General features: G+C 36.0%; 1 protein-coding gene across 3 annotated transcripts in view; it reads left to right on the top strand.

Moving 5' to 3' along the window:
- Positions 1-26,624, top strand: part of PRKG2 (protein kinase cGMP-dependent 2) — a 121,064-nt gene extending 94,440 nt beyond the window's left edge. For all 3 annotated transcript variants that reach the window (XM_037739151.1, XM_017530203.2, XM_037739152.1), the window contains 5 exons: positions 6,344-6,507; positions 11,704-11,826; positions 13,272-13,334; positions 21,966-22,032; positions 24,188-26,624. In XM_037739151.1, the coding sequence (XP_037595079.1) occupies positions 6,344-6,507; positions 11,704-11,826; positions 13,272-13,334; positions 21,966-22,032; positions 24,188-24,283 (513 nt within the window). In that variant the 3' untranslated portion in view covers positions 24,284-26,624. The remainder of the gene's footprint in view (positions 1-6,343; positions 6,508-11,703; positions 11,827-13,271; positions 13,335-21,965; positions 22,033-24,187) is intronic.
- Positions 26,625-27,066: the final 442 nt, after the last annotated feature.

Here is a 27,066-nt window from a genome sequence, read left to right as displayed (position 1 = left end):
TTGAGGTTACAGTGAGCCAAAATCATGCCACTGCCCTCCAGCCTGGGTGACACATTGAAATCCTGTCTCAAAAAAAAAAAAAAAAGGAAAGAAAAGAAAAGTAACAACAGGGTAAATAAATAACATACAGAATGGGAGAAAATTTTTGCAAACTAGGCATCTGACGAAAGTCTAATAGCCAGAATCTATAAGAAATTTAAACAAATTTACAAGAAAAACAACCCCATTTAAAAATTGACAAGGGGTGTGAACAGACATTTCTCAAAAGAAGACATACATGTGGCCAACAAGCATATGAAAAAAAAAAGGCTCAACATCACTAGTCATTGGAGAAGTGCAAATAAAAACCACAGTAAGATGTTATCTCACACCAGTCATAATGGCTAACATTACAAAATCAAAAAATAACAGATACTGGAAAGGTTGCAGAGAAAAGGGAACACTCACACTGCTGAAGGAAATGTAAATTAGTTCAGTTGTTGTGGGAAGCAGTGTGGTGATTTCTCAGAACTTAAAATTACCATGCAACCCAACAGTCTCATTATTGGGTATATGCCCAAAGGTATATAAATCATTCTGCTATAAAGACATATGCACACATATGTTCATTACAGCACTATTCACAATAACAAAAACATGGAATCAACCTAAATCATCATCAACAATAAAGAAAATGCTGCACATATACAACAAGAAATACTACACTGCCATAAAAAATAATGAAATCTTGTCCTCTGCAGCAACATGGTTGGAGCTGGAGACCGTTATTCTAAGAGAACTAACACAAGAACAGAAAACCAAATACTGCATGCTCTCACTTACTAGTGGGAGCTAAACACTTAGTATGTATGGACACAAAGAAGGAATAGTAGACATCAGGACCTACTTAAGGGTGGAAGATAGCAGGAGGGAGAGGATCAAAAAACTACCTATCAGATATTATGCTTATCACCTGGGTGATGAGATAATCTGTACACCAAACACCCGTGACACACAATTTACTTATTTAACAAACCTGCACATATACCCATGGAACTAAAATAAAAGTTAGAAAAAAACAAGAATCAAGTAGAGAGTTTAGTCTTGTTGTGGGCGTAAGATTAATAATACAGTAACTTAGTGTATTTTTAAATACCAGAAACATAGTTGATACATAGGAATAAAAATGCCATTTACAAAAGGCATGATAATATGTATCTAGAGCTAACTCTAATAAAAGTGTATAAAAGCTTTACTGAGAAACATAAAGAAGTATGGAAAGATGTTTAAAAGACCTAAATTAATAGGTAATATGGCTTTTTCTCTCTTCTGGGTACAGAGCTAGACAATATATCTCAGCCTTCTTTCTGGTTAGTTGTGACCTCGTGGCATAGTTCCAGATAATGAAATGTGAGCAAAAGCGATGTTCACCACTATCAGACCTGAACTATAAAAATTGTTTGCAGATCTTTATGGGTTCTTTCTGGCTTGTTAATGAACATAGCCAGTTGGAAGTTGACAGAGCCCTAAGATGGAAGAAACCCGCATTTCTGAATCACTCCTCAGCTACAGATTAAATACACTTCCAATGGGAATTCTAGCAGAGCTTTTTGTGAAACTTGGCAAGCTGATTCTAAGACTTATGTAGAATAACCAAAGGCCAAAAATAGCCAAGACATTTCTGATGATAAGGAGAACAGTGTGGGAATAAATTGCTCCCTTAGATATGAGAACTAATTATAATGCTGTAGCTCAAACTAATTATTAGTGGAGGAAAGGCAAGTTAAAACCACAGTGATTTTATACTCACAGGTGGCAAAAACTAAAAAGTTTATATTACTAAATGATGGTGAAAATGTAGAGCAGTCAGAACTCTCATACAAAAGGGTGGCAATATCGTACAATCTCTTTGGAAAATAACTTGGCAATATCTAGTAAAGTTGAAGAAACCATTTCTTTGACCCAGCATTTTTACTCTTGTGTACATTTCTACTACATAACTTAGAAAGTTATGTTAATAAGAAGCATTTTTGCAATAATATACAATTGGAAATAACACACATGTCCATCAAAAGCAAAATGGACAAAAAAAATCATGCTGTGTTAATCCAATGGTGTTAAAGTACAGCAGTAAAAATAAGTAGACTATATACAGCCTGTATTAAATTGACAAATATAATTTTTCAGTAAAAAAGACTATTTGCCCAAGATCAAATATGTTAAGATGTACCTAAAATTAAACAAAAAATAAAAATATAAATATATAAGGATATTAGATTTGTAGCTAAATTAGAAATCAAGCAAACAGATGATGAACACAGAAGTCAGGGTAGTGGGATCTTTGGGCAATGAGCAAGAGGGTACTGTGGGAGGAACACAGAGGCTTCTGTGGTTGGTTCTGTGTAGTTATTAAAGTGGTGGTATGTGTAGGGGTGTTTTTATTCTCATGCTTTATAACTTGTTTATATGTCATTTTATATGTATCAATTATTTTCTAAATTGAAAATTAAAAATAATCGCTAACTCAAACTATATTTTTATTGCCAGACCATTATTAGCCAGATCATTATTAGCTATACTTGACAGTTAAGCTTTTTCTACCAATGTGCTTAACACATGCTGTGGCTTCTCACTTAAACACCTTCTACTTCCTCAACAATTTATATAATAAGAAGCGCCCCTGTGAATGGTTCAAATTTTACTACAAACAAGTATCCATGACCTTGTTAAACCTCATTATGTCTTACTGAAACTGACATTAATGATTATCTCTTCATTCAATTTTTTTTCACTAAACACAGGTGAACATCTATGTTGCAAATACTGTAGAGGTACAAAATGTATAGGATGAATTGCCTTTTCAAAGGAGTTAGATTTATTCACAACTTGACACTGCTGCCATCAGGGATGTAATTAGGAATATAAAAAGTATTACAGAACCTCATAGGAGAAAGGAATTGGTTCTGTAAATTCAAGTAAGGCTTCAAAGAAATGGTGGCATATGAGATGAGCCTCAGAAAATATATCCAGTTTGTCCTTGGGTATGCAAGAGTTCCCTTCATCTCGCCCACCTTCTAAATACTCCTAGGTATTTCAGCTGAATTTGTACACCAAACAAAGAATGGGCCATTACTTGGAAAGACTCATTCATCCCATATCTTAGCCTCTTTCACTTTCACTTCTACTCAATCGAAACCATCCATTGTTGCCTCTTTTAGTAGATGGACGTTAGTAACAGAAAGACATTACATCAACTTTGGTTGTTGGTGGACAGGATAAACAGATTTCATTTGTGTAGACTTGGATAAAGAAAGTACGCTAAAATGCCAGGTAAATATTTTTTTGGAATGGTATGTCACCATGAGTCATCTGGTTTAATTACATTGGTCATTTTGTGTCTATTTTTATGTGACCAAGAGAACCAATGTCTGACAAATTTACTGACCCAGAGAGCGACTTCTGGGAAAGAGTTTCTATTTATTGGATACCAGTTCCAGCAAGCCACAATGCAATTTTTTCTATTTCTGAATGATGCAATCACCACTGCAGATTTAGAATCATTTTAAAACCTTCTAGTTTATTAAAATATTTGGAGATGATGATTTCAGCACGATGTAAGCCATCATTAATAATGAGAATTAATAGAGACAAGGTCAAACCTGTGTACAGCTCCCTCAGGTATTCTTCTTGAATCCTCTACTAGTTTTGCTAGTAGCGTTTGAAAAAAAAGTTGGGGGGTGTCTATTTTCTTGTCTCCTAGATAGATCCCTTTAAAATATGTCTGACTATGCCACACCCCTTTTGTAAATCTTACTGTGATTTCTTAGAAAAGAAGAAAAATCTGGAGTTGTTTCTGTGGTTTACAAACCCACAATGCTCTCACTCTTGCCTCTCTTCCCCTCATCCATTTTTGCCCAGCCACGCTGGCCTTCTTGCCAGTTCTTGAACCTACCGTGCATATTTCCATCTCAGGCCTTTGCATGGCTCTTGTTGTTACCAGCATGACTGCTGCTCAGATACTTACAGAGCTCTCTTTCGTATTTCACTGAGATTTCTACTCAAATCTGCTCAAATCCTACCTCCTTAGTGAGTTTTTTTGGTATATAGTGGTACTCGATAAATATTCATTGAATTAATACAGAAACTTAACCTTTCTGTTGTCTAGAAGAGCTGGGGTGAAAAAAAAGACTGAGGCTTTCTGGTGGTATCCATGGTGGTACAAGACAGACATAGCATGATTTTTATAGAAAATACACAGAACATGATGTGGAAGATTTGGGGCCTTCTGTATTAGGCGCATGTTTTGGATAGGTCTGAGTGTCAGTTTCCTCTGACAAAATGGATTAGATTAAAGTTTATATGATCAAAGGAGATAAGGAAAGTGATACATTTACATAAATCTTAAAATTTTAATGTAAGTTTTGCCTTCTCTTTGGGGCAGTATTCAAATACTGCAAATGCTAAACCAGCAATTCCAATGGAAATACACCGCTTTCAGAGGTAGAGAAATTCTCCTAAATAGGCAGTAAGCTTCCAGTGATCTTTACGAGGAAAACTTAAATGTAATTTTAAAAAATGAGTCAAAAGGCTGTTATAAACCAACAAAATAGAATATTTTCATATATGTGTGCATACAAATGCAGTTATAAACATCACTTTCTTGCCTTTTGAATTTTGATCTTTATAAAATTAGCTAGGATTTTCATATTGGTTCTTTCTCTGGGGAGTATGTTGCTATGCTAATCTCAGCGGGTTGCAAATTTTAATTTTCTAATATCTCCAGCCACCTAGTAGATATAATCACTGTGAGTCATTCTGCGTGGATGAAAAAATCAACAAACGCCCACTTCAAATTAGATTAAATTTCTTTTTTTTTCCAGTAGGAAAATCCTTGCTGTTGTGTGGTAAATACTAAAAGTAGCCAGTAAAATGGTAAATTTCTAAAGGGCTTATTTAAGGTAAATTAAAATTTTAAATATCAATATTTTAATAAATAAATAGGAGCTGAGTTTTATAGTTCACTGACTTCTATAGGGCTTATTTTGATAGGTGAACCTTGCTTGTTTACCTTTTTGCCAAGATTGTTGCTGTATTATTGAGAGGGTCTATGTGAAATTGTGCACGTTTAAGCCCAGGAACAATTTGTGTGACTGTTTATTTGAGGAAAGTGGAGGACAGTTTTATTAAAATAATATCTGTACATGTTGGAGATGAAAAGTATGTGTTAAATACTCCTGTGAAAGGAAACCGACTGTTTGTTTTGCAGGGAAGGATTTCAGTCATATACACTGCCTCGATTCAATGAGGGGCCCTTCTGTAGCTCCCATTTTTTTCTGTCTATTCTGTGCATGGAGTTCTTCAAATAGGCTCTCAGAGAAGAGGAAAGGTCTATTTTGCCAAAACAGAAGAGGATGGCACTGATTCATTACCCTGGGAGATTTCCTAATCCTCAGTCAGGGCTAAGCTTGGATGTCACCTCCTGATAACATCTTCCCAAACCATCATCTCCCTAATGTTCTCGACATACATATTTTTTGCCCTCTGAGTTTATACTTTGTTTAATTATATCACATGACAAGACATAATATTAATCATGTATGTGTACATTTTGCTAACATACTGAATGTCTGAGTTAACTCTGTATCTGTAAGCCTAGCACAAAGCCTGACCTTGACTGGGTGCGAAATGTATGTTTTCGGAATAAATAAGTTAATGTAGATGCTACCCATCCCCTGCCTTCCTGAGAGAGGCAAAAAGTGTATAGAGCCCAGACAAAGTTGGCCTGAGACTACCCTTGCTTTCTTTGGACTGCCAAAATGTGTAGGGTGCAGACATTGCGTATAATGGGTTTTAAAGACTGTCCAGAATTTTCAGCCCCTCTTCTCAGCAGTAGTCCATTTCTCAAACTCTTGATTTTGTTATTGTTTTTACATTCATGATGGAGCTTTACTTACACAGGTGTCCATCACTTCTTCCTTGTTTCTTCTTCCCAAAGAATACCACCATTGAATTAAACGTGTTTAGTCCTGCTTGCCCTGAGCTTCAAAGGTGTTGTTATGGCTCCCCTTTGCTAAGCCATTCCTCTTATCCTCTAGGGGTCCTGGGCAGAGGGGTGTGTGCATGGAACATTCCCCAGTGCAACTAGATACACATCTGACCCTGCAAAGGAATACATCAAATATACATCAGATGGTTTCTCTCTCTCTCTCTCTCTCTGTGTGTGTGTGTGTGTGTGTGTGTGTGTGTGTGTGTGTATAAAAGGAAGGGTTGAGTGTAGAAAGCAGATTTCAGAGGTAAAATGGAGACTTAAAGATGAGCTTGAGTTTTATGGTTTCTATAAAATTTCTTTGCTGTTCTTTACCAGGTTGACTTTGGATTTGCAAAGAAAATAGGGTCTGGACAGAAAACGTGGACATTCTGTGGGACTCCAGAATATGTAGCTCCTGAAGTCATTCTCAACAAAGGACATGACTTCAGTGTGGATTTCTGGTCACTTGGAATTCTAGTATATGAACTCCTAACTGGCAAGTATGTACCTTCAAGTTTTGTGCAGCCACCTCTTCCGAGAAATGCAAAAATAACCTTACTAATGATAAAGTGTATATACTTTAAGAGCATAACATTTTGAAAATGTTTTTGATTACATTTGATACCTTTTTCTCATGACATTTTTTCACATACAGTGAACTTGCTGGTTTATAACACAAAGAATCAAGAAGGCAAAGGAAAGGAATATAGAATCGCTGTGGTTTACCTAGCATGGCAAGACTTACTACTGTAGATAACAAATTAAGTATGAAGGTTTTAATAATTCAGCATAAGAATAAGAGAAGAGATGAAAGTCACGGGCTATGTTATTTCCTCTTTTTTGTGTAAGAGAGAAAACAGAAATCTTAGTTTAGTTAAATCCATTGATCAATTAAACTAAATTTATCCATCTTCCCAATATATCATTAACCAGAAATGCTAGAGCAAAGCCCCATTTCAGGATTTAAATTTTAATCCTCTTGTCAGCTGCTTTCTAGAGGTGCTAATGAACAAAGACAAGACACTGCAGGGGTTTTAGCAGTGAAAATTGAATTGTCATTCCTAAAGAGATTAAAGGACTGTATTAATGAATCCAAGATCTCAAATATTTAACGTACATACACACATTACACACCTATGCACACACACATACACAGGCTATATGTGATATTACCCCACATTTGTAAAGTACTTTACATTTTACAAAGCCCTGACATGTATATTATAGAGTTTAGTTTTCACAAACTTGTGTGGAAGATAAGTTAGGAATTTTTATTATGATTATTTTATGACTTAAATTTTATAGATTAGAAAACCAGGTGAGAGTGCTACCTGTCCAAGATCAATAATGTGATACTAAGTCTTCTGACTAAATGTGACTCACTTTCCTTCAATATGTGTTTATGATATAATGCATGGGCATACACACAGATGACTCAAGGCAACTTTCTTTCTGGTTTTCTAGCTCCATTTCTGATTAACTGATTTCATCATCCTCATAATTTTTAAAACCAAATAATCTCAGTCTTAATTTCAGAGAGGATTTGCATCTGGAATGCTTTAAGAAATACCAGAATGAGTCTAGTGGTGAGGATACAAGTCTTTTTTTAAATTGTACTTTAGTTCTGGGGTACATGTACATAGGTACATACATGGCAAGGTGGTTTGCTGCCTCCATGCCCCTATCATCTATATCTGGCCCTATGTTATCTCTCCTCAACCTTCCCACCCACTGCTGTCCCTCTCCTAGCCCCCTGCAACAGACCCCAGTGTGTGATGCTTCCCTCCCTGTGACCACGTTTTTCACTGTTCAACACCTGCCTATGAGTGAGAACATACAGTGTTTGATTTTCTGTTCTTGTGTCAGTTTGCTGAGAATGATGGTTTCCAGATTCATCCATGTCCCTACAAAGGACACGAACTCATCATTTTTATGGCTTCATAGTATTCCATGTGTATATGTGCCACACTTTCCTTGTCCAGTGTATCATCGATGGGCCCTTGGGTTGGTTCCAGGTCTTTGTTATTGTAAACAGTGCCACAATGAACATATATGTGCAGGTGTCTTTATAATAGAATGATTTATAATCCTTTGGGTATATACCCAGTAATAGGATTGCTGGGTCTAATGGAATTTCTATTTTTAGATCCTTGAGGAATCACCACACTGTCTTCCACAATGGCTGAGCTAATTTACACTCCTACCAACAATGTAAAAGTGTTCCCGTTTCTCCAGATCCTCTCCAGCATCTATTGTCTCCAGATTTTTTATCATAACCACATTGAGATGCCATCTCATGCCAGTTAGAATGGTGATCATTAAAAAATCTGAAGGATACAAGTCTTAACACATACTTTACAAAAATACTTTCATAGAATCTTCTTAAACTTTTTACATTGCAAATTTCAGTGTTAGACTATTTGTGGCTACATTTTACAACTTTGTCCACATGCATTGAGCAAACAAATATGAAAGATCATTTTATATTGTCTGTAATCATTTTCAAATATTCATTGCTTGTGATTCTGAAGGAAGGAAGAGAAAATATCCAGAGTCATTCAGAGAAAAGTTGTTTAAGGGCTTGGGCACAACAAATTCTATTTCAAAAATTTTGTTTCTTTCTCTCTGGGAAATTTGTCAGCTGCATTTGTAAGAGATACATGATGTTTCCTGTAGTTAATTATATATATGTATATATATATATATATAATTTTTCACCAGCTGGAGTAACATGTTAGAAGGAGTAGGTCATAAAGAAGTTGAGAAATTGTTTTGTCTTGTATGTTGAGACACAGGCTTATTCTGTCACCCGGGCTGCAATGCAGTAGTGTGATCACTGGTCACTGCAGCCTCCACCTTCTGGGCTTAAGCAGTCCTCTTGCCTCAGCCTCTAGAATAGCTGGAACTACAGGCACATGCCTCCATGCCTAGCTAATTTTAATTTTTCTTTCTTTCTTTTTTTTTTTTTGACAGAAATGGGGTCTTACTTTGCTGCCCAGACTGGTCTCAAACTCCGGGGCTCAAGCAGTCCTCCACTCACCTTAACTTCCAAAAGTGCTGAGATTATAGGTGTGAGCCATCACACTAGGCCAAGAAAATTTTTTTTGTAACAATTGTTTTTTTTTTCCCCCGTAAATGATTTTCTGGGTAGGACATGGGAAAGGTTAACTTTAAATGCCCTGAACTTTAGAGCATAGGAGGGAATTTAAAATAAAAAACAAAACAAAACAAAAAACAAAACCAGTAGTGTAAATATATAAATAAGTTGAAAAATATCATAACAAGGTTTTTGGTTTCCTGCTTCATTTTCTTTACAAGTGAAACATAGTTTAATAAAAAGTTGGTGCACTGACTGTCTCATTTATTACCTACAGTGGGAAGGCTCAGTAGCACAAGGTCTCCAGCATGACTGAGATACAGCAAAGTAGTTCATGAAAGTCATCTTTAATTTTCAAAAATTAAATGACATAATAGAATAAATACGAAAGTGTTTCTATTATTTATTTGTTGATTTTTGAGACAGAGTCTCACTCTGTCGCCCAGGCTGGAGTGCAGTGAGGCAATCTCCGCCCGTTGCAACCTCTGCCTCCCGAGTTCAAGCAATTCTCCTGCCTCAGCATCCTGAGTACCTGGGATTACAGATTCCTGCCACTGCGACCGCCTAAATTTTACATTTTTAGTAGAGACAGTTTTCGTCGTATTGGCCAGCTAGTCTGGAACTCCTGACTTCATGTGATCCTCCCGTCTTGTCTTCCCAAAGTGCTAGGATTACAGGTGTGAGCCACCGCACGTGGCCTTGAAAGTATTTTTATTTTTTATTGTATTTTTTAGGTTCTGGGGTACATGTGCAGATCATGCAGGATTGTTGCATAGGTACATACATGGCAATGTGGATTGCTGCCTCCATCCCCCCGTCACCTATATCTGGCATTTCTCCTCAGGTTATCCCTCCCCAACCTTCCCACCCCCTGTTGTCCCTCCCCTAGCCCACCTCCCAACAGACCCCAGTGAAAGTATTTTTAAAAGCAAAGTATATGAGTTAAAATGTTATCCAAATTCAGAGTGGTCAATTCTCAGTCTTTGCTTACCAATCTTAGCAGTACTTTTAAAAAAATACTCTCTTCACTTGGTTTCTAGAATTTTCTTCTCCATCCTTTTCCCACATTGGTGACTCCTTCTCAGTCTCCATTGCTAGATTCTTCTCATCTTCCTACCCCTCAACATTGGACCAACTTAGTCCTTGACCTCTATTCTCTTTTTTACCCACTCAATCTCTGGATACCATCAATTCTCATGGCTATAAATACTGCCTGATGACTCCCCAAGTCATCCTTCTAGCCTTAACCCCCTTTTTGAATGCCAGTCTCATAAATTCACATTTCTGCTTAGCATTTCCATTTGGATGTTTAATACATAACACTTGATTCCCTTCCCCATAACCTGCTCTGCACCCACCCCAACTCCATCTTTCTTCTCTTAGGAAATAACATCTCCAACAAGGCCAAAACCCTTTAGCATCATTCTTGAATTCTTTCTCCCACATGCCATATTCACCCCATTAGCAAATCCTGATGGCTTTACCATGTGTCTTAGTCACCTTGGGCTGCTATAGCAAAATACTATAAACTGGGTGGCCTAGGTAGCAAACATTTATTTTTCACAGTTCTGGAGATTGGATGTCCCAGATCAGGGTACCTACCAGGATGGTCGGGTTATGGTGAGCATCCTAATCCGAGTTACTGCTGACTTCTCCTTGTATTCTCACATGGCCAGAAGCCAGGCCACTAGCTCTCTACCTTTTCCTTAGAATGGCACCAGTCCCATTCATGAGGGCTCCACTCTCCTGATTTAATTACTTCCCACAGGCCTCATTTCCAAATACCACCACATTGGGATTAGGGTTTCAACAAATGAATTTGGAGGAACAGACATTCAGCCTGTTGCACAGTCTAAATAGATCTAGAAATCAGTAATAACTCACTACTTTCAACACTACTGTCCTAGGCAAGGCTACTGGGGCTCCTTTCCCCTGACTTTCTCACTACCACCATCATAGCTTATCCGCCATGCGTTAGGAAAAGCTTAACTCTGGCTGCTATAATTGAGATCATTCCTCTCAGAATACATCCTCAGGTCCTTCTGATAGCCACTTCATCTATACAATATCGCCCTCATCTCTGTACTCCCCTCTTGCTTCCTCACTCCACCAACCACACTGCCCACTTCACTATGCAGGACCACCCAGGCCCACTCCTGACTTATGGCCTATGTGCTTCCTGTCTTAGAACCTTCTGCCACAGGTAGTGGTGTGTTGCATTCACTTCCTTCTCTCTCTTTATTCATGCCTCTGCTCAGCTGTCAGCTTTTAAGAGGCTTTTCTTATTCACCCTATCTCAAAAAATCACACCTCTGTCCCTTTATTTTCTTTTTAGTGTTCATTCCCACCTGACCAATTACCTGTGTGTGTGTGTGTGTGTGTGTGTGTGTGTGTGTGTGTGTGTGTGTGTGATGTGCTAAGCAATATTAAATTAGTGAGATTATTTTATAGGATATATCCAGATTTGTTATAAAACAACTTATGAAAGAGAGAGGAAGAAAGGAAAGAAGGGAGGAAAGGAAAGATGGAAGGAAGAAAATTCATTCCAAATGTGTTTCAGACCCTGTTATTAATGTGTCCTGTTTGGGATTTTCTCTAGCCCACCGTTTTCTGGGATTGACCAAATGATGACTTACAATTTGATTCTCAAAGGAATTGAAAAAATTGATTTTCCCAGAAAGATAACACGACGACCTGAGGATTTGATTCGGAGGCTTTGCAGGTAAGAATGACAGCCAGTAACCCCTTGTCTTGAAGAAAGTGTAAAGGCTTTGTTTTCTGTTTCTACACATTTTAAAATAAGGTGCATATTTACTTTTTGTGCTTTTTTTATATAGGTAAATTATATTTAAAGAAAGTCATTTTCTGTTTTGCCGTATAGGGAGTTTTAATTCACCTCACATTACAGAATCACAGTACCTACTTATAAACTAGTTTAAAAAGAGATCTGATTTTTTCAGGCAACCTTTGGGGATCATCTTTATCTGTTATAGAGCAAAATAAACCAAGGAGTAATTTACTATCTTAGCAATAAAAAAGAATGAAGCCATGTCATTTTAGCAACATAGAAGGAACTGAAGGTCACTATCTTAAGTGAAACAAGCCAGACACAAAGAGACAAATACTCAATGTTCTCATTTCTATGTAAGAGCTAAAAAACTTTACATAGGGATAGAGAATGGAAAGGTAGATTACAGGGACTGGGTGAGGCAAAGGGCATGGTGAGGATAAAGGGAAGTGGGTTAAACATATAATTTTACAGTAAAAGGAATAAATTCAGTGTTCAAAGAGGACAGTTGAATACTTAACAAAAATGTATTTTACTCAGTCAATGGCCATCCTTGACATGCTGACTTGATCACTAGTCTTTATATACACATTACAAATTTTTCATGTGCCACATAAACTTTGACAATATAAAAAATGAGTAATTTATTTATAATCTTGTTATTTTGAAAGAAAATTAGTCGTGATAATGAAGTGTCATTATATGACCTCTATCAATCTTCATTTTTAAAAAAGTGCTCCTCTGTTCTTACCTTAAATTACCACAGTTTCTACTTACCATTAAAAATAATTTATCAGAAAAGAGGAGACTTCTAGATTTTTGTTTAAAATTGCATTTTGCTGCTTTTTTCTACCTGAACTTTTAAAAAGGCATTAAAATTTAGTAAATTTAGAACTAAAAACCTAGCTATGGGTTGCCAGTAGGAATTCTTGCATGCTTCTAAGATTCCAGTTTAGATGTAAATGATCCTCTAAAGCTTGCCCTGGTTTTCTCTGTAGAGTTGGCAAGATAGTGCCTGCCTGTTCTTTAAAGCATTTATTCGTACCTTATTTAAAGCACTGCTATATTTTATAATATAAATATATATATTAGTTAAATTATAGATATATATGTATTATAAATAACAACGTGCGCGCGCGCGCACACACACACACACACACACACACACACATACACACTCTAAACTCTCGTTTAGCTGTGGCTTCTCCAGGAGGAGGTCACGTCATTTCACCTCCCTAAACTCAGATGTCTAGTCTACAGTAGGAACTTAATGCATGTTATTTAATGAATGCATTAATTAACAAATAGATGTTAAATTTTAATTTATAATTTTCTCAATTGTATTATTGTAAATTTCCTTTTACAAATTATTATTTTAGGCAAAATCCAACAGAAAGGCTGGGAAATCTGAAGAATGGAATAAATGACATTAAGAAACACAGGTATATAATTATTTGTTTGCCCAGAAAAATATAGAAATTTGGAGAACAATGTAGTACTTCTTAAAGCTTCTCTCAGGAGGCCACAAGGGTCCCTTTGCAGACTTTCAATTTTTTCTTTATGGTGCTTTGCTTTTTATTAATGTTTTAGTAGATGTAGGTACAATAATTAATCTCAAAGTAATTTGTCTCATGCTGGAAGTTCATATCAGAATGACTGACGTTACAAAAGAAGTTACAAAATCACATCTTCAAGTCATAGTGAATTAGCTTTTTATCCACTTCTGTCTTTATTATTCTTTAGTGTGTATTTTTATTGGTCTATACTAGTTGTATATATTTATTATACTTTGAAATATCAACTTGGAGTCTGTGAAGGAATTACATTCTAATTTTGGCATTTAATTTGTAAGTAAAGGAGGATACCATTGTTGTCATCAGTATTCAAGAGGATGGGTCACCTAAATCAACTGTGAAAAAGTATTTGATTTCAGGTTTAATTAATAATACATATTTATTTTAAATATAATTTTCCTTTGAATATCCTCAAATTCTCCCCATGATGTATTTTATTTTTTTGGTAAAGGACACCAATTTCACTGCTTTCCACAGAATCTCAGACCATGCTTTATCCTTGTGCAGTAATCTGACATGTACTTTTCTAGTTCTGTGAATTTTTAAAGCTGGTCTTCAGAGCCATTGATAACCTTCATAAGACACCGTCTCTGATTTATTAAATATTCAAATGTGGCAGTTCAAACCTTCAAGATTTTGATTTGTTAAATCAGTGCTTGGCTAACTCCTGTCATCTTTAAGATGTTTTCATTTTGCTTATGATTCACAGATATAAAACATTAACTTCTAAGAGTATGTAGACAGTGCAAAATACACTTGAGAATGTCATGATTGAAATCATTTGACTACACTGATATGTTCACTTTTAGAAATGAGAACACCTCATTGCTTTATGAATCTTTTCACTGAAGAATTAGGGGCACATCAACATGGTATGAAAATAAAGGGAGAGGGGCTATTGCTAAATAGAAATGCTATTCGCGATTCTTAACATTAGCAGTACAGGTTCAAAACAAATACAAAAAATCAAGCTGCCAACCCCAGTCTATGTATCTATGAACTTACTTGAAATAAAGTTGTTTATTCAATATTTTACATTCATATTGAGCTCTGCCTTTAGGGTGTTTTTAGGAAGAAAGGGAGGGAGGAAACATAGGAAGGAAAGGAAGATAAAGACATGTAGATTTTATAAAATCAAAATGTTTGTAGTATCCTAATGTTCTGTGTTATCTTTTGGATTGCCTTCAGTTGTAAAGCTCATTATTTGTCTTAGATTTTAATTTATTTTCTTCCGGCACTACATGCTGTTATCATCATTTCTTTTCTCATTATAAAATGACAGATAAACACACCATTCAAATTAAGGAAACAAGTCCTCTGTCAATGAAAGCCATTCTTCCAATATGCATTCTCTCTTACTCTCATTATAGAAGGGTCATGTTTTGCTCTGGCATAGCTAGGAAATAGAAGTGATATATCTGTTAATAGTCTCCAGCTTTAGCTTTTAATTCTTCTTTACCTGAGGCTCATTTAAATGTAGCTGTCAAATTGTCATTAAAGGCACGAGCAAATTAATGCTAAAGGATTTTCTCACCTCAGCATGGTAATAACGAATTTTGAATTTTCTTCCCTCTAGGGGTTAATTTATCTATTCCCTCTTAATGGGCAAGATTGTCTTTGCTATATGTAATGTAGAGTTGGAGTGCAGAGTATAGAGGTGATTAATAAGATATACCAAATTTACACAGTGTCTTCTTGTGTGTAAATGCTCAAAAGCATTTTTTATTCCATTTTCATAGTGCTTTTTAAGCTATAAAGCTGAAGGTGGGGAACATCAGAAAACTTGGTCTCTCTCTCCAAATATGAGTATTTAAAAATCTTCCACAAGTCTTTAAGCTGTGTAGCTTCTCTACTCAGTATATTCTTAGAATTAAAACAAAATTTCCCAGTCTCTTCTAAGGTAAAACTTTTTTTTTTCTTAGAGAACTAGTCACTTTAATTTTGTATTTAAAAACAATACGGTTGTATGTACCTCTCCATTCTATAGTAAATAACCTTTCCTCAAAATAGTTACAGAGCTCTACTCTCTTATATCTAAGAGCTAGTTCAAAACTAGGCACCAGTCGTGTCTCCCAACACATATCTTAAAAGAAGGTTGATATACTTGTAGGGTACAATTATATCTTTCCTGAGAGGAAAAGAAAATATTTGTTTCAGGTACAGGCATACCTTATTTCATTGCATTTTGCTTTACTTACTGCACCTTGCAGATATTTTATTTTTTACAAATTGAAGGTTTGTAATAACCCTACATCAAGCAAGTCTATCAGGGCCATTTTTCTAACAGCATGTGCTTACTTTGTGTCTCTGTGTTAAATTTTGGTAATTCTTACAATATTTTAAGCTTTTCATTATTATTATGTCTATTAGAGTAATCTGTGATCAGTGATCTTTGATATTAGTATTTTAATTTTGAGGGTACCACAAACCACAGCCATATAAGATGCCAAACTTCATCGATACATGTGTGTTCTGATGACTTTATCGAAGGACCATTTTTCCACCTCTCCCTCGCCTCAGAACTCCCTATTTCCTGAGACACAACAGTATTGAAATCAGGCCAATTAATAACCCTACAATGGCCTCTAAGTAGTCAAGGGAAAGACAGAGTATCATGTCTCTCACTTTAAATAAAAAGTTAGAAATTATTAAACTTAGTGAAGAAGACTTATTAAAAGTTGAGACAGACTAAAAGGTAGGCCTCCTGTGCCAATTAGACAAGTTTTGAATCCAAAGCTTTCCTGAAGGAAATTAAAAGTGTTACTCCAGCAAACATTCATGTATTAGTCAGGGTTCTCTGGAGGGATAGAACTAATGGAATAGATATATAAAGGGGAGTTTATTAAGTATTAACTCATGCTATCACAAGGTCCCACAATAGGCCATCTGCAGACTGAGGAGAAGGGAGAGCCAGTCTGAGTTCCAAAACTGAAGAACCTTGAAGTCCAATGTTTGAGGGCAGGAAGTATCCAGCACGGGAGAAAGATGGAGGCTGGGAGGCTAAGCAGTCTCTCTTTTCACATTTTTCTGCCTGCTTATATTTTAGCTACACTGGAAGCTAATTAGATTGTGCCCACTGAGATTAAGGGTGGGTTTGCCTTTCCCAGCCCACTAACTCAAATGTTTATTATCCCTTTTGGCAACACCTTCACAGACACACCCAGAATCAATACTTTGTGTCCTTCAATCCAATCAAGTTGACACTCAGTATTAACTATCACAACACACATGGGCACATGGTAAGAATGCAAAACTGCCTTATTGCTAATATGGACAAATTTTAGTAGTCTGTATATAGATCAAGCCAGCCACAACAGTTCCTTAACCCAAAGTCTAATTTAGAGCAAAGTTCTAACTCTATTCAACTCTGCTCAAGTCTGAGAGAGGTGAGGTAGCTAAAGAAGAAAAGTCAGAAACTGTCAGAAATTGGTTCATGAAGTTTAAGGACAAAAGCCATCTCCATAACTTAAAAGGTCAAGGTGAAGCAGCAAGCGCTGATACAGAAGCTGCTGCAACTTACCCAGAAGATTCAGCTAAGATCATTGATGAAAGTATCGACAGAAACAACAGATTTTCAGTGAAGAATAAATCGCCTTACATTGAAAGAAGAAGCTATCTAGGATTTTCCTAGCTAGAGAGGAGAAGTTAATGTCTAGCTTCAAAGCTTCAAAGAACAGAGTGACTCTCTTGTTAGGAATGCAGCTGGTGACTTGAAGTTTAATGCTCATTTGCCATTCTAAAAATCCTAAGGCCCTTAAGAATGGTGCTAAATCTATTCTGCCTGTGCTTTACAGATTGAACAAAGCCTGAATGACATATCTGATTACAGAATGGTTTACTGGATATTTTAAGCCTACTCTTGAGACCTACTTCTCAGAATAAAATATTTTTTCTAAATATTACGGTTCATTGACAATACATCTAGTCACCCAAGAGCTCTGATGGAAATGTACAAGGAGATCAATACATCTTCATGCCTCTTAACACAACATCCATTCTGTAGCCCATGAACCAAGGAGTATTTTTTTTTTTATTTTAAAATTTTTTGAGGGTCTCATTCTGTTTCTCAGGCTGGAGTGCAGTGGCACAAACATGGCTCACTTCAACCTAGACCTCAAGGAATAATTTTGATGAATTTAAAGTCTTGTTATTAAGAAATACATTTAGGCCAGGCGCGGTGGCTCACGCCTGTAATCCCACCACTTTGGGAGGTTGAGTGGGCAAATCACGAGATCAAGAGATTGAGACCATCCTGGCCAACATGGTGAAACCCCGTCTCTACTAAAAATACAAAAATTAGTCAGGCGTGGTGGCACGTGCCTATGGTCCCAGCTACTCAGGAGGCTGAGGCAGAAGAATTGCTTGAACCTAGGAGGCGGATGTTGCAGTGAGCTGAGACTGCGCCACTGCACTCCTGCCAGGCAACAGAGCAAGACTCCATCTCAAAAAAAAAAAAAAAAGAAAAAAGAAATACATTTAGTAAGGCTATAGCTGCAATTGTGATTCCTTTGATGACTGGGCAAAGTGAATTGAAAACCTTCTGGAAACGATTCACCATTTTAAATGCCATTAAAAACATTTGTGATTTATCAGAGGACGTTAAAATAGCAAATAATAGGAGTCTGGAAAAAGTTGATTCTAATCCTCATAAATGACTTTGAGAAGTTGAAGACTTAATTGGAGGAAGTAAATGCAGATGTGCTAGAAATAGCAATAGAACTACAATTTGAAGTGATGCCTGAACACAGAACTGAATTGTTGCAGTCTAATGATGAAACTTGAACAGATGGGGAATTGCTTTTTATGGATAAGCAAAGAAAGTGATTTCTTAAAATACAATCTACTCTGGCAAAAGTGCTGTAAACATTGTTGAAATGACAACAAAAGATTTAAATCTTACATAAACTTAGTTGATAATATAGTAACAGAGTTTGAAAAAATTGACCTCAATTTCTTTTTCTTTTTCTTTTTTTGGGGGGGTTTTTTGTTTGTCTGTTTGTTTTCAAACAGAGCCTCACTGTCATCCAGGCTGGAGTGCAGTGGTGTGATCATAGCTCACTGCAGCCTTGAACTCCTGGACTCAAATTATCCTCCTGCCTTAGCCTCCTGAGTAGCTGGGACTATGGGTACATGCCACCGTGCCTGGCTAATTTTTTAACAACTTTTTTGTAGATTTGGTTGTCTTGCCATGTTACCCAAACTCCAGGCCTCAAGAGATCCTCCCACCTTAGCCTCCCAGAGTGCTAGGATTACAGGCGTGAGCCACTATGCCCAGCCTGACCTCAGTTTTAAAAGAAGTTCTACTGTGCATAAAATGCTATCAAACTATCACATGCCATAAAGAACTTTTTTGAAATAAAAAGTTTATGCAGAAAACTTCATCATTGTCTTATTTTAAGAAATTACCACAGCCACCCCAACCTTCAACAACCTCTACCCTGGTCAGTCAGCAGCCATCAACATCAAGGCACGACCTCCCACCAGCAAAAAGACTATGACTTATTGAAGGCTCAGATGATTGTTAGCATTTTTAGCAATAAAGTATTTTTAAATTGTGTACATTTTTAGGCATAATGCTGTTGTACACTTAATACATCACAGTTTAGTTTAAACATAACTTTTACATGCACTGGAACCACAAAATTTGTGTGATTTGCCTTATTGCAGTGGTTTGGAACCGAACCTTCAATATCTCCAAGGTATGCCTGTATTTTAACTTTAAAAAAAAATATTTCTAGTCTTTGAAATTACTTTCAAGAATAGTCTCTATAAGTCTTCTGAAATGAAGAAGCAATTTATGTGCTGTTGCTGCTAATATTTCTCTGGTGAATATTTTTACACACCAGTGCATGCTGGTGCTTGCATTACTTAAAATGTGGTTAGTGTCAAAAGGCCAAATGTTAAGTGAATAGCCACTCATGTTAAGTAAATATTTCCATAAGTCAGATTGTAACAAATTCTCTGTAAGAAACACATGGGCTGTTTGATTCAGTAGAGTAATGGTAATGATTTTTATTAATATTTATGAAGTATCTCTGAGTAGATAGCATTGTAAAATATGTTAAAAGGAATTGTTGCCATAGTTGGTGACAAATAAAATAATCCATAGAACTCTGTACCTAGAAATCCCTAAAAGTGGAGGCTCAGTCTGTGTAAAAAAGCAATGGGTAGAACAAAGAGAGGACTTCTGTGGTTTCACAGCAAGGGCAGATGAGGGATATAAAACAACTGGGTTGCTGTCTGACTCTCACACTTCAAATAAAGTTCCAGCAACTTATAGCAAAATGATATTTTGGTTTAGAATAGCACCTGCAATGGAATGCACTAGAGTCTGCCCTCTGTCTTTGGTTCCTTTTCTATTGCTAAGCTTAGACTTGGAATAGGAAATCCAGTCAAGCACTGAACCAAACCCAAGTCTGGGGATGAGAAGAGATTGAAAAAGGTGGAAGAGCCTAAGTTCTGGTATAGCCAACAGACAGAGGAATGTGACAGCCTCCTGAAAGTCTCCCTACCTTTGATCACATGCCCACATCACCATCCCATTCTGGACCCCTGTGGTCACTCTCTCTAAGGCAACCAGAAGTATCTTTTGAAAACTAGCTTGTGTCATTTACTTAGAACTTTCTGATTCTTTCACTACATGTGGAAATCTTGATTTCTTACTGTGCCTGCAAAACTCTACATGACCTAGTCTCTGGCTCTTTCTCAGACATCATTTTTTTTTTCTAATTCATTCACTACACTTCAGCTCACTCCTTCCATCTGGAAGGACTTTGCCACAGATCTTCCCATGGTTCCCCTTCTCTTCATTCTGGCTTTTTGAAATATAACTTCTTCAAATACCACCCTAGCTGTAAGCAGCTGCTCCCAACCTATCCTTATTCCCACCATCATCTACCACTTTATTCTCTTTTATCTTCCTTGTACTAACTACTATCAGAAATTAATTTAAGAATTTATATTGTTTACTTCTCTTGTTTTCTAGAACCTCCCAGCAAAACAAAAGCATCTTAAAAGCAGGGTGCTTGTCTTTTCTGATGCCTGAGACAAAGTTGACTTTCCATAAATATTGGTTGGCTGGCTGAGCTGACTTCAGTATGCAGGTAGAAAAGATTAGTGATTATAGAACAGCATGATTTCATGTCCTAGACATAAGATCCTGAGAGACAGAATAGGTTGTTTCTATTCAAGAGAAATGAGGTCTCCTGACTCCTGGTGTTGTATTTCTAGACCATCAAGCTTGAAATATATGCTTGAAATATATGAAGATCAGATCAGCCCTTTTAGATTAATGATGTGTAAGCAATGATAAAAGAACTTCAGCTTAATCCTATATTTTCAGATTACTGTAAAATGCTTTTTCTGTGTAAGTGTGTTCCTTTTCAGAATCATTCAATCACTCAACAAAAATTTATCGAGCCCCTGTCTTATCAAAGCACTTCTCCAAGTGTTGGGTCACAGAGAAAAGGAAATAGATAAAAATCCCTGCCCGCATGGAGCTTGCTTTCTAGTGGGGAGATAAAAAGTAAACATGATAACTAAGTCAAGTGATATATCAGATAGCTGTAGATGCTAAGCAGGTAAAATAAAGTAGGGAAGGAGGATAAGAAGCTTTGTGTGTGTGTGTGTGTGTGTGTGTGTGTGTGTGTGTGTGTGTGTGTGTTGGTGAGGGAGTGCTGCAATTTTAGGTTGGATGGCCAAAGAAGATCTCACTGAGAAGATGACCTTTGAGAAAAGACATGAAGGTGTTGAAAGAGTAAGACATGGAAATCTAGAGAAAGAACAATCCAGCCTTGAGTAAAAAGGCCTTAAAGTGGGAACATCCCTAGCTTGTTAGGAGAATAGTGAGAAGATAAATGAGTTAAGAGAGAAAGAAAGAGAAAAGTAAAACAGTGGTAAGGTAATGGAAGGATGGTGGTAGAAACAGTGATTTTATAAAGCCTTGTAGATTATAGCAAAGACATGGAATAGACTTTGCCTTTTACACTGGGTAAGATGGAAAAGGTGGGGGAGTATTGAACAGAGGCATGATGTGGCCTGATTTATGCTATAAATGATTAATCTTGCTGTTGAGTTATTTCCCCAGCACAAAAGTAGGGCTTGGTCCATGCTAGTAGAGTGAAGGTACTGAAGACTGGCCAGATACTGAATATAGATAGAATTTGAAGCTAGCACTGTCAGGATTTGCCCATGGACTCAGGTAGGATATAAAGGAAAGAAAACTACAAGAGCTTTTGTTTGAGCAACTGGAAGAATTGAGATAAGTTTGGCGGAGAAAATTTGAAGCTTCTATTCAGACCTGATACATGCCAGGTGCCTATTAGACATCCAATTGTGGGAAGAGGAATAGTAGTTGTAGACTTTAGCCTGTAAGCTGATGGAGGGGGCTTGGTCGGGAATAATTAGTATATGAGTGCTATTTAAAGCCATGACAGATAATTTGACATGCTAATAGTTTATCAGCCAAGTAATATTCCTTTCTTTTTTCTCATTTCTCAGGTGGTTAAATGGTTTTAATTGGGAGGGACTGAAAGCACGCAACCTTCCATCACCTTTACAAAGAGAGGTATGGTATTTACTTTATTACTCTTTTGATTTGTTTTCCTAAGAATTTGTTTCTGTACACAAATTGTAGGTGTATGTGTATGTCCATAACAGATTTTAGGTGGGTTTTTTTTTAAAACAGTTTTTTAAATTAAGTAAACTTGTCTTAGTAATTGTGATTATAGGGACTAAATAGTACTGCCTAGTTGATGGACATTGACTTACCTATCAGGAACCAAATATATGTCAGTGCCACTTAAATCCCAAAGTAGTCAGTGTTGCTCAGGCTGACAAATGACTGTAGAAATATGCTGTAAACAATGTATGTAACATTAAATTGTTTAATAGCCATGTTAAAACGGTGAAAATAATTTTAATTGTCTCCAAAATATTATTTTAATATGTAATCAATATAAAATATTAGTGAGATATGTTATGTTTATTTTTCCATACTAAATTTTCTAAATCCCAAGCGAATTTTACTGTGAAAGCACATCTCAGTTCAGATGAGCCACATTCCAAGTGCTCAGTCACTTCCTGTTGCTAATGGTTATGTTATTGGATAGCACAGCTCTGGAGAAAGCAGAACTTCAGCTAACTTGGGAGGAAGAATGACTCAGGAATTATCTAGGTCAACATAACACTAAGTTTATGTTAGTGTTTTTTCCAAAAGATTGCAAAGATCTTTGTTTTCTCTTATACATTTGTGGATTGACATCTGAAGTTTCATCAAAGTATAGTTGTGGAGAGTATCATTTCTAGTATGTTACAAATATTGACATTTTAAAATAAAACACTACCGTTACTTCATTCCTTTAAATATGTTTATTATAACCTAAATACCATTGAGATTTATCAGCTACTTGTAAATTATCGGCAGAAATATTGCATCACTCCTTTTCCCTATATTTTCATTATATGTTCCCTATAAGATTTCTTCCTAATTTAAAGTGCTTTTATAGTTTTAAAATTTATAACACCAATATTTCTTCTGAATTCATTTATAATTACATTTTTATGGCATGCAGTGTCCATGACATAAAATATTATGAATTTCTAAAGGTGATTATTAAATAAAAATTTTTTGAGAAGAGATTACTTCATGAACCTATGGATAAATATTATTTATTAAGAGTGGGATCAGATTCCTTTTAAAAATTATTGTTATATAGATACAAGTTTTAAGAGTTGTGTTCTCACATATGTAAGTGGGAATGGAGAGATTTATTATAGCAATGTCACTTTGAGCTCCTTCTGAATGATCTCTAGCTCTGTTCCTCCACCACATTATGATTTATCATAAATAATATTTTAATAACTTTTCAGCTAATCATTCAATTAGGTACTACTTACATTTGTTTGAAGGCAGAGTTAGAAACCATTTTATTTGTGATGTAATTTAAGACCAGCATCATTTCACTCTTTCAACAGGGTCACTAATATTTTGAATTGCTCCTTTTTCAGCATTCTGAATACTTTATATGGATCAATTAACCATAAAAAAAAGCCAGGATTGGTGAGAAACTTATACAATGGAAGAAGAATGAAGGCAGATTTTGATTTTAAAATAGTTTTCAATTAAAAAATAAATAGATATAATTTCTGTCCCCTTTTTTTGTTTGAGACAGAGTCTTGCTCTGTCACCCAGACTGGAGTGCAGTGGTGTGATCTCAGCTTACTGCAAACTTCCCCTCTCAGGTTCAAGCAATTTGCCTGCCTCAGCCTTCCAGGTAGCTGGGATCAAGGTGTGCACCACCATGCCTGACTAATTTTTGTATTTTTAGTAGAGATGGAGTTTTACCCTGTTGGCCAGGCTGGTCTCCAACTCTGGACCTCAGGTGATCCTCCCGTCTCAGCCTCCCAAAGTGCTAGGATTACAAGTATGAACCACAGTGCCCGGCTTATTTCTATAACCTCTTCTTTACGAAAACTCCTCATGTCAGGTAGTTACTATTGAATGTTATCTGGCGACCAAATCTATTAGGTTGTAAAGAGAAGATCTCATGAAGCTGAGACTAGGACTCAAGAATGAAAATTGGTCATCTTTTCCTTGTATGTGACTTCCAAGTGGTTGCAGTATGAAATCAGCAGTCTAATATAAAAAGCATTACCCATATGCGTAATAGCATGCTTTGTCAACATTATTCTTCCCTTTGTTTTAATTCTGTCTACATTAGCTCAATGGACCCATAGATCATAGCTACTTTGACAAGTATCCTCCTGAAAAGGGAATGCCTCCAGATGAGCTCTCAGGCTGGGATAAAGACTTCTGACAGAAGAAAAGATGATTACTGCCTGTACATTACAGAAGAGGACCTCAAGGATCAATAATCCAACACATTATTTTCTTTTCAGAGTAATATAATATCTTTGGAAGGCCATTAGGGAAAAGAAATCCTTGCACAAGGGGAAGAGGAGAGTGGTATGGATGTGGTTTTGAGTTATAATGTCTCGTTTAGATGCTGTGAATTATTGATGTATTCTATTTTTGCTTTTATCAACCGCTAGAGGCTACCCTATTTTCGTTTCCACAATCAGAGCCATTTTTGTTAAAGCGGCAGTTTTCTCTGCAATATATTGTTCTATCCCAATCATATCCTTCTTGTTTGAGTACTACTAAGGTTTAAAAAGGGTCTTGCCCTTGAATAACTAAGTCATACAAAATAGAAGGAAAAACAATGGTGAATTTTGGAGAGATCCCCAGCTCTCAGAAACTTCATATAAGCATGATGGCATCTTAAAATGGTGGTTTGCAGAAAGTATGGTAGTCAAAGGAACCTCCTGACTTTCACCTGCTTTTAAACTGGAAATATACTAATATGCCTCTGACATGAGTCCAGGGAAAGGCAAAAAGCATTAGTCAGTGGTACCTTTTCCTAAAGTAATTGTATCAATCAATCCAGTTAGGTAATTATTTTCTATTGTGGAACTTAGAAAAAAAGTAAATAAAGCAAGAATTATTTTCTTTCCTTTATGATCAGCTGTGATACTTTAGAGACTTTTCAAAAGCCCTTGTTAAAGGTAGTTACAATGTGTGGTTAAATGATGCTAAAATATTTTCACAACCAAAGTAGAAAATATGCTGGAACAAAATTATGAAAGCTTTTGCTTCCCAGTAAATATAGAGGAAAATATATTCTAATAGGTAAGACTTCTAACTCTTTGAAACTCTGAGGTATTTTGAAAAGTTTTGTGATTGTTGCTATTAATAAACCAAATTGTACACAATAACCATCATTCATTTTTAGTGAAAATCTCACTGACAAATGTTGATGCACTGTAATCATTGCTGAGTTAATAGCTCTTTTTAAAGACATCTGAGTCATGGAGGTGTTTATAAATTTAAATTGTTAAGAGACAAGCCACTGGAAAAGTGATAGGATTTCAGAAGTAAAAGGGACAACGCCCTGCCTCCTATCCCTTCCTTGCAATTTTCCAAATAATAAATAGGATAGTTTCAATAGCATGGAACCCTAGTACCTAAGAACTTTACTGGTGAATGGTTGTATGTATTGACCATGGTCACTCCCTTGCCCTCCTTCCAAAATGAATGAGGAGCAGAGACTTTGCTGTATTTTTTTAAATCTAGCAGAGTAAAAATACTGTATAAGTTCCAGGATTATTTGAGCTTCTGGTTATATCTTCATATGGTATTGTTCTATGTGAAAAGCAACCTCTACCCAGTCCCCACTTATAATTTCATAATTCAGAGAAAGCCAGCTATATGCTTCCTTGAAGAATTAAGCCAGATAAGTGAAACCCAACCCAGAAAGGTGCATCCTTAACAAATTAGATTTCCACATTTATAATCCTTTTGCTGAACCAAAGAGTTTTTGTTTCCTGGAGCTGTATTTTTAAAGATTATGTATTGTACATAGAATAATCATTTTTAATAGGATTGACATAACCTGCTTAAAGAATTTCTAAGAGTTTTAAAGGATTTTTATTTGAATTTGGTTTGTTTGTACTGTATGTTTTTCCATGTATATATTTTTAAATTACCAACCTATAAAAATAGAAAATTTATGTATTGGGTGGATATTAGAACTGTACAGTAATAATAGCAATGATATTCTCAAAGCAGATCAATAGTTGTAATTTTTAAAACCTTACATATATATAGAAATAAAAACCAAGTTCAAGTACTACAGGTTTATTTTTCCTGTGATTGGCCATGTCAATGTGTTATGCTCCCCTGTAATTTTTATTGTTTTCTTAGAATACTTTAAAAGATGAAGAAATGAGAGATTGAAACATTAAATAATCCCAACTCCACTATGTCCTAACTGAGTGACTTTGGGAAAATAATTTAGCTTTTTTGAGTACTAGCTTTCTCATTTGTAGAAAAAGGCAGAGTAAAGTAACATTTACTTCAGAGCTTGTTTCAGGAATCAGTTCAGTTATGCAGAGTCTTTTGCCTGGTGTCTGTGAAATAACCATTGCTACATAGATGGGAGCTACTGTTACTGTCTCTATTAAAATTAAAGGGGCCTTAATAACCATTTAGTGCTGAATCTTATGTATCATTGATATCTGTATCCAGAATTGTACTTCTCAAATCTGTCTTTTTTTTTTTTTCTTTTAAACTATGAAGTAAAAATGATTGATCAAAAACTTCGGTGTATGAGATGAAGGGTTAACTCACTACAATGAACTGCTTCATTAAGATAACCTAAATTTTAATTTTTATGAATTAAAGATACACACATACAAGGAAATATAGAAAATTACCCTCACATAGGCAAACCCATCATTTTTCTAACCATTAAATCATTCCTAATCTTTCCTGTTAGGATGTGAACTTCATTTTTCATTCTTGAGCTTCTTCTAGTGGGCCCAACTTTTCATAATTACAGGTTCTTAATGTTTTCTTTAAATATAAACGTATCTGAAGAAAAGAGAGTATAGTAGTGAAAAGTAAGAGATTTAGAGTAAAAAACAAACAAACAAACAAAAACCTGAAGCTTGAATTCCAGCTCTGCCCAAATTTGTGTAACCCTGAACATGAAACCACATCTTTACTCTTCAGTAATTTGGATAGACACATTTAAAGCTT

The sequence above is a fragment of the Cebus imitator genome, unplaced genomic scaffold, assembly GCF_001604975.1.
Source record: "Cebus imitator isolate Cc_AM_T3 unplaced genomic scaffold, Cebus_imitator-1.0 Scaffold64, whole genome shotgun sequence".
Lineage (NCBI taxonomy): Eukaryota > Metazoa > Chordata > Mammalia > Primates > Cebidae > Cebus > Cebus imitator.
The sequence above is the reverse complement of the archived record's forward strand: the minus strand, read 5'-3'. Positions and strand labels throughout refer to the sequence as shown.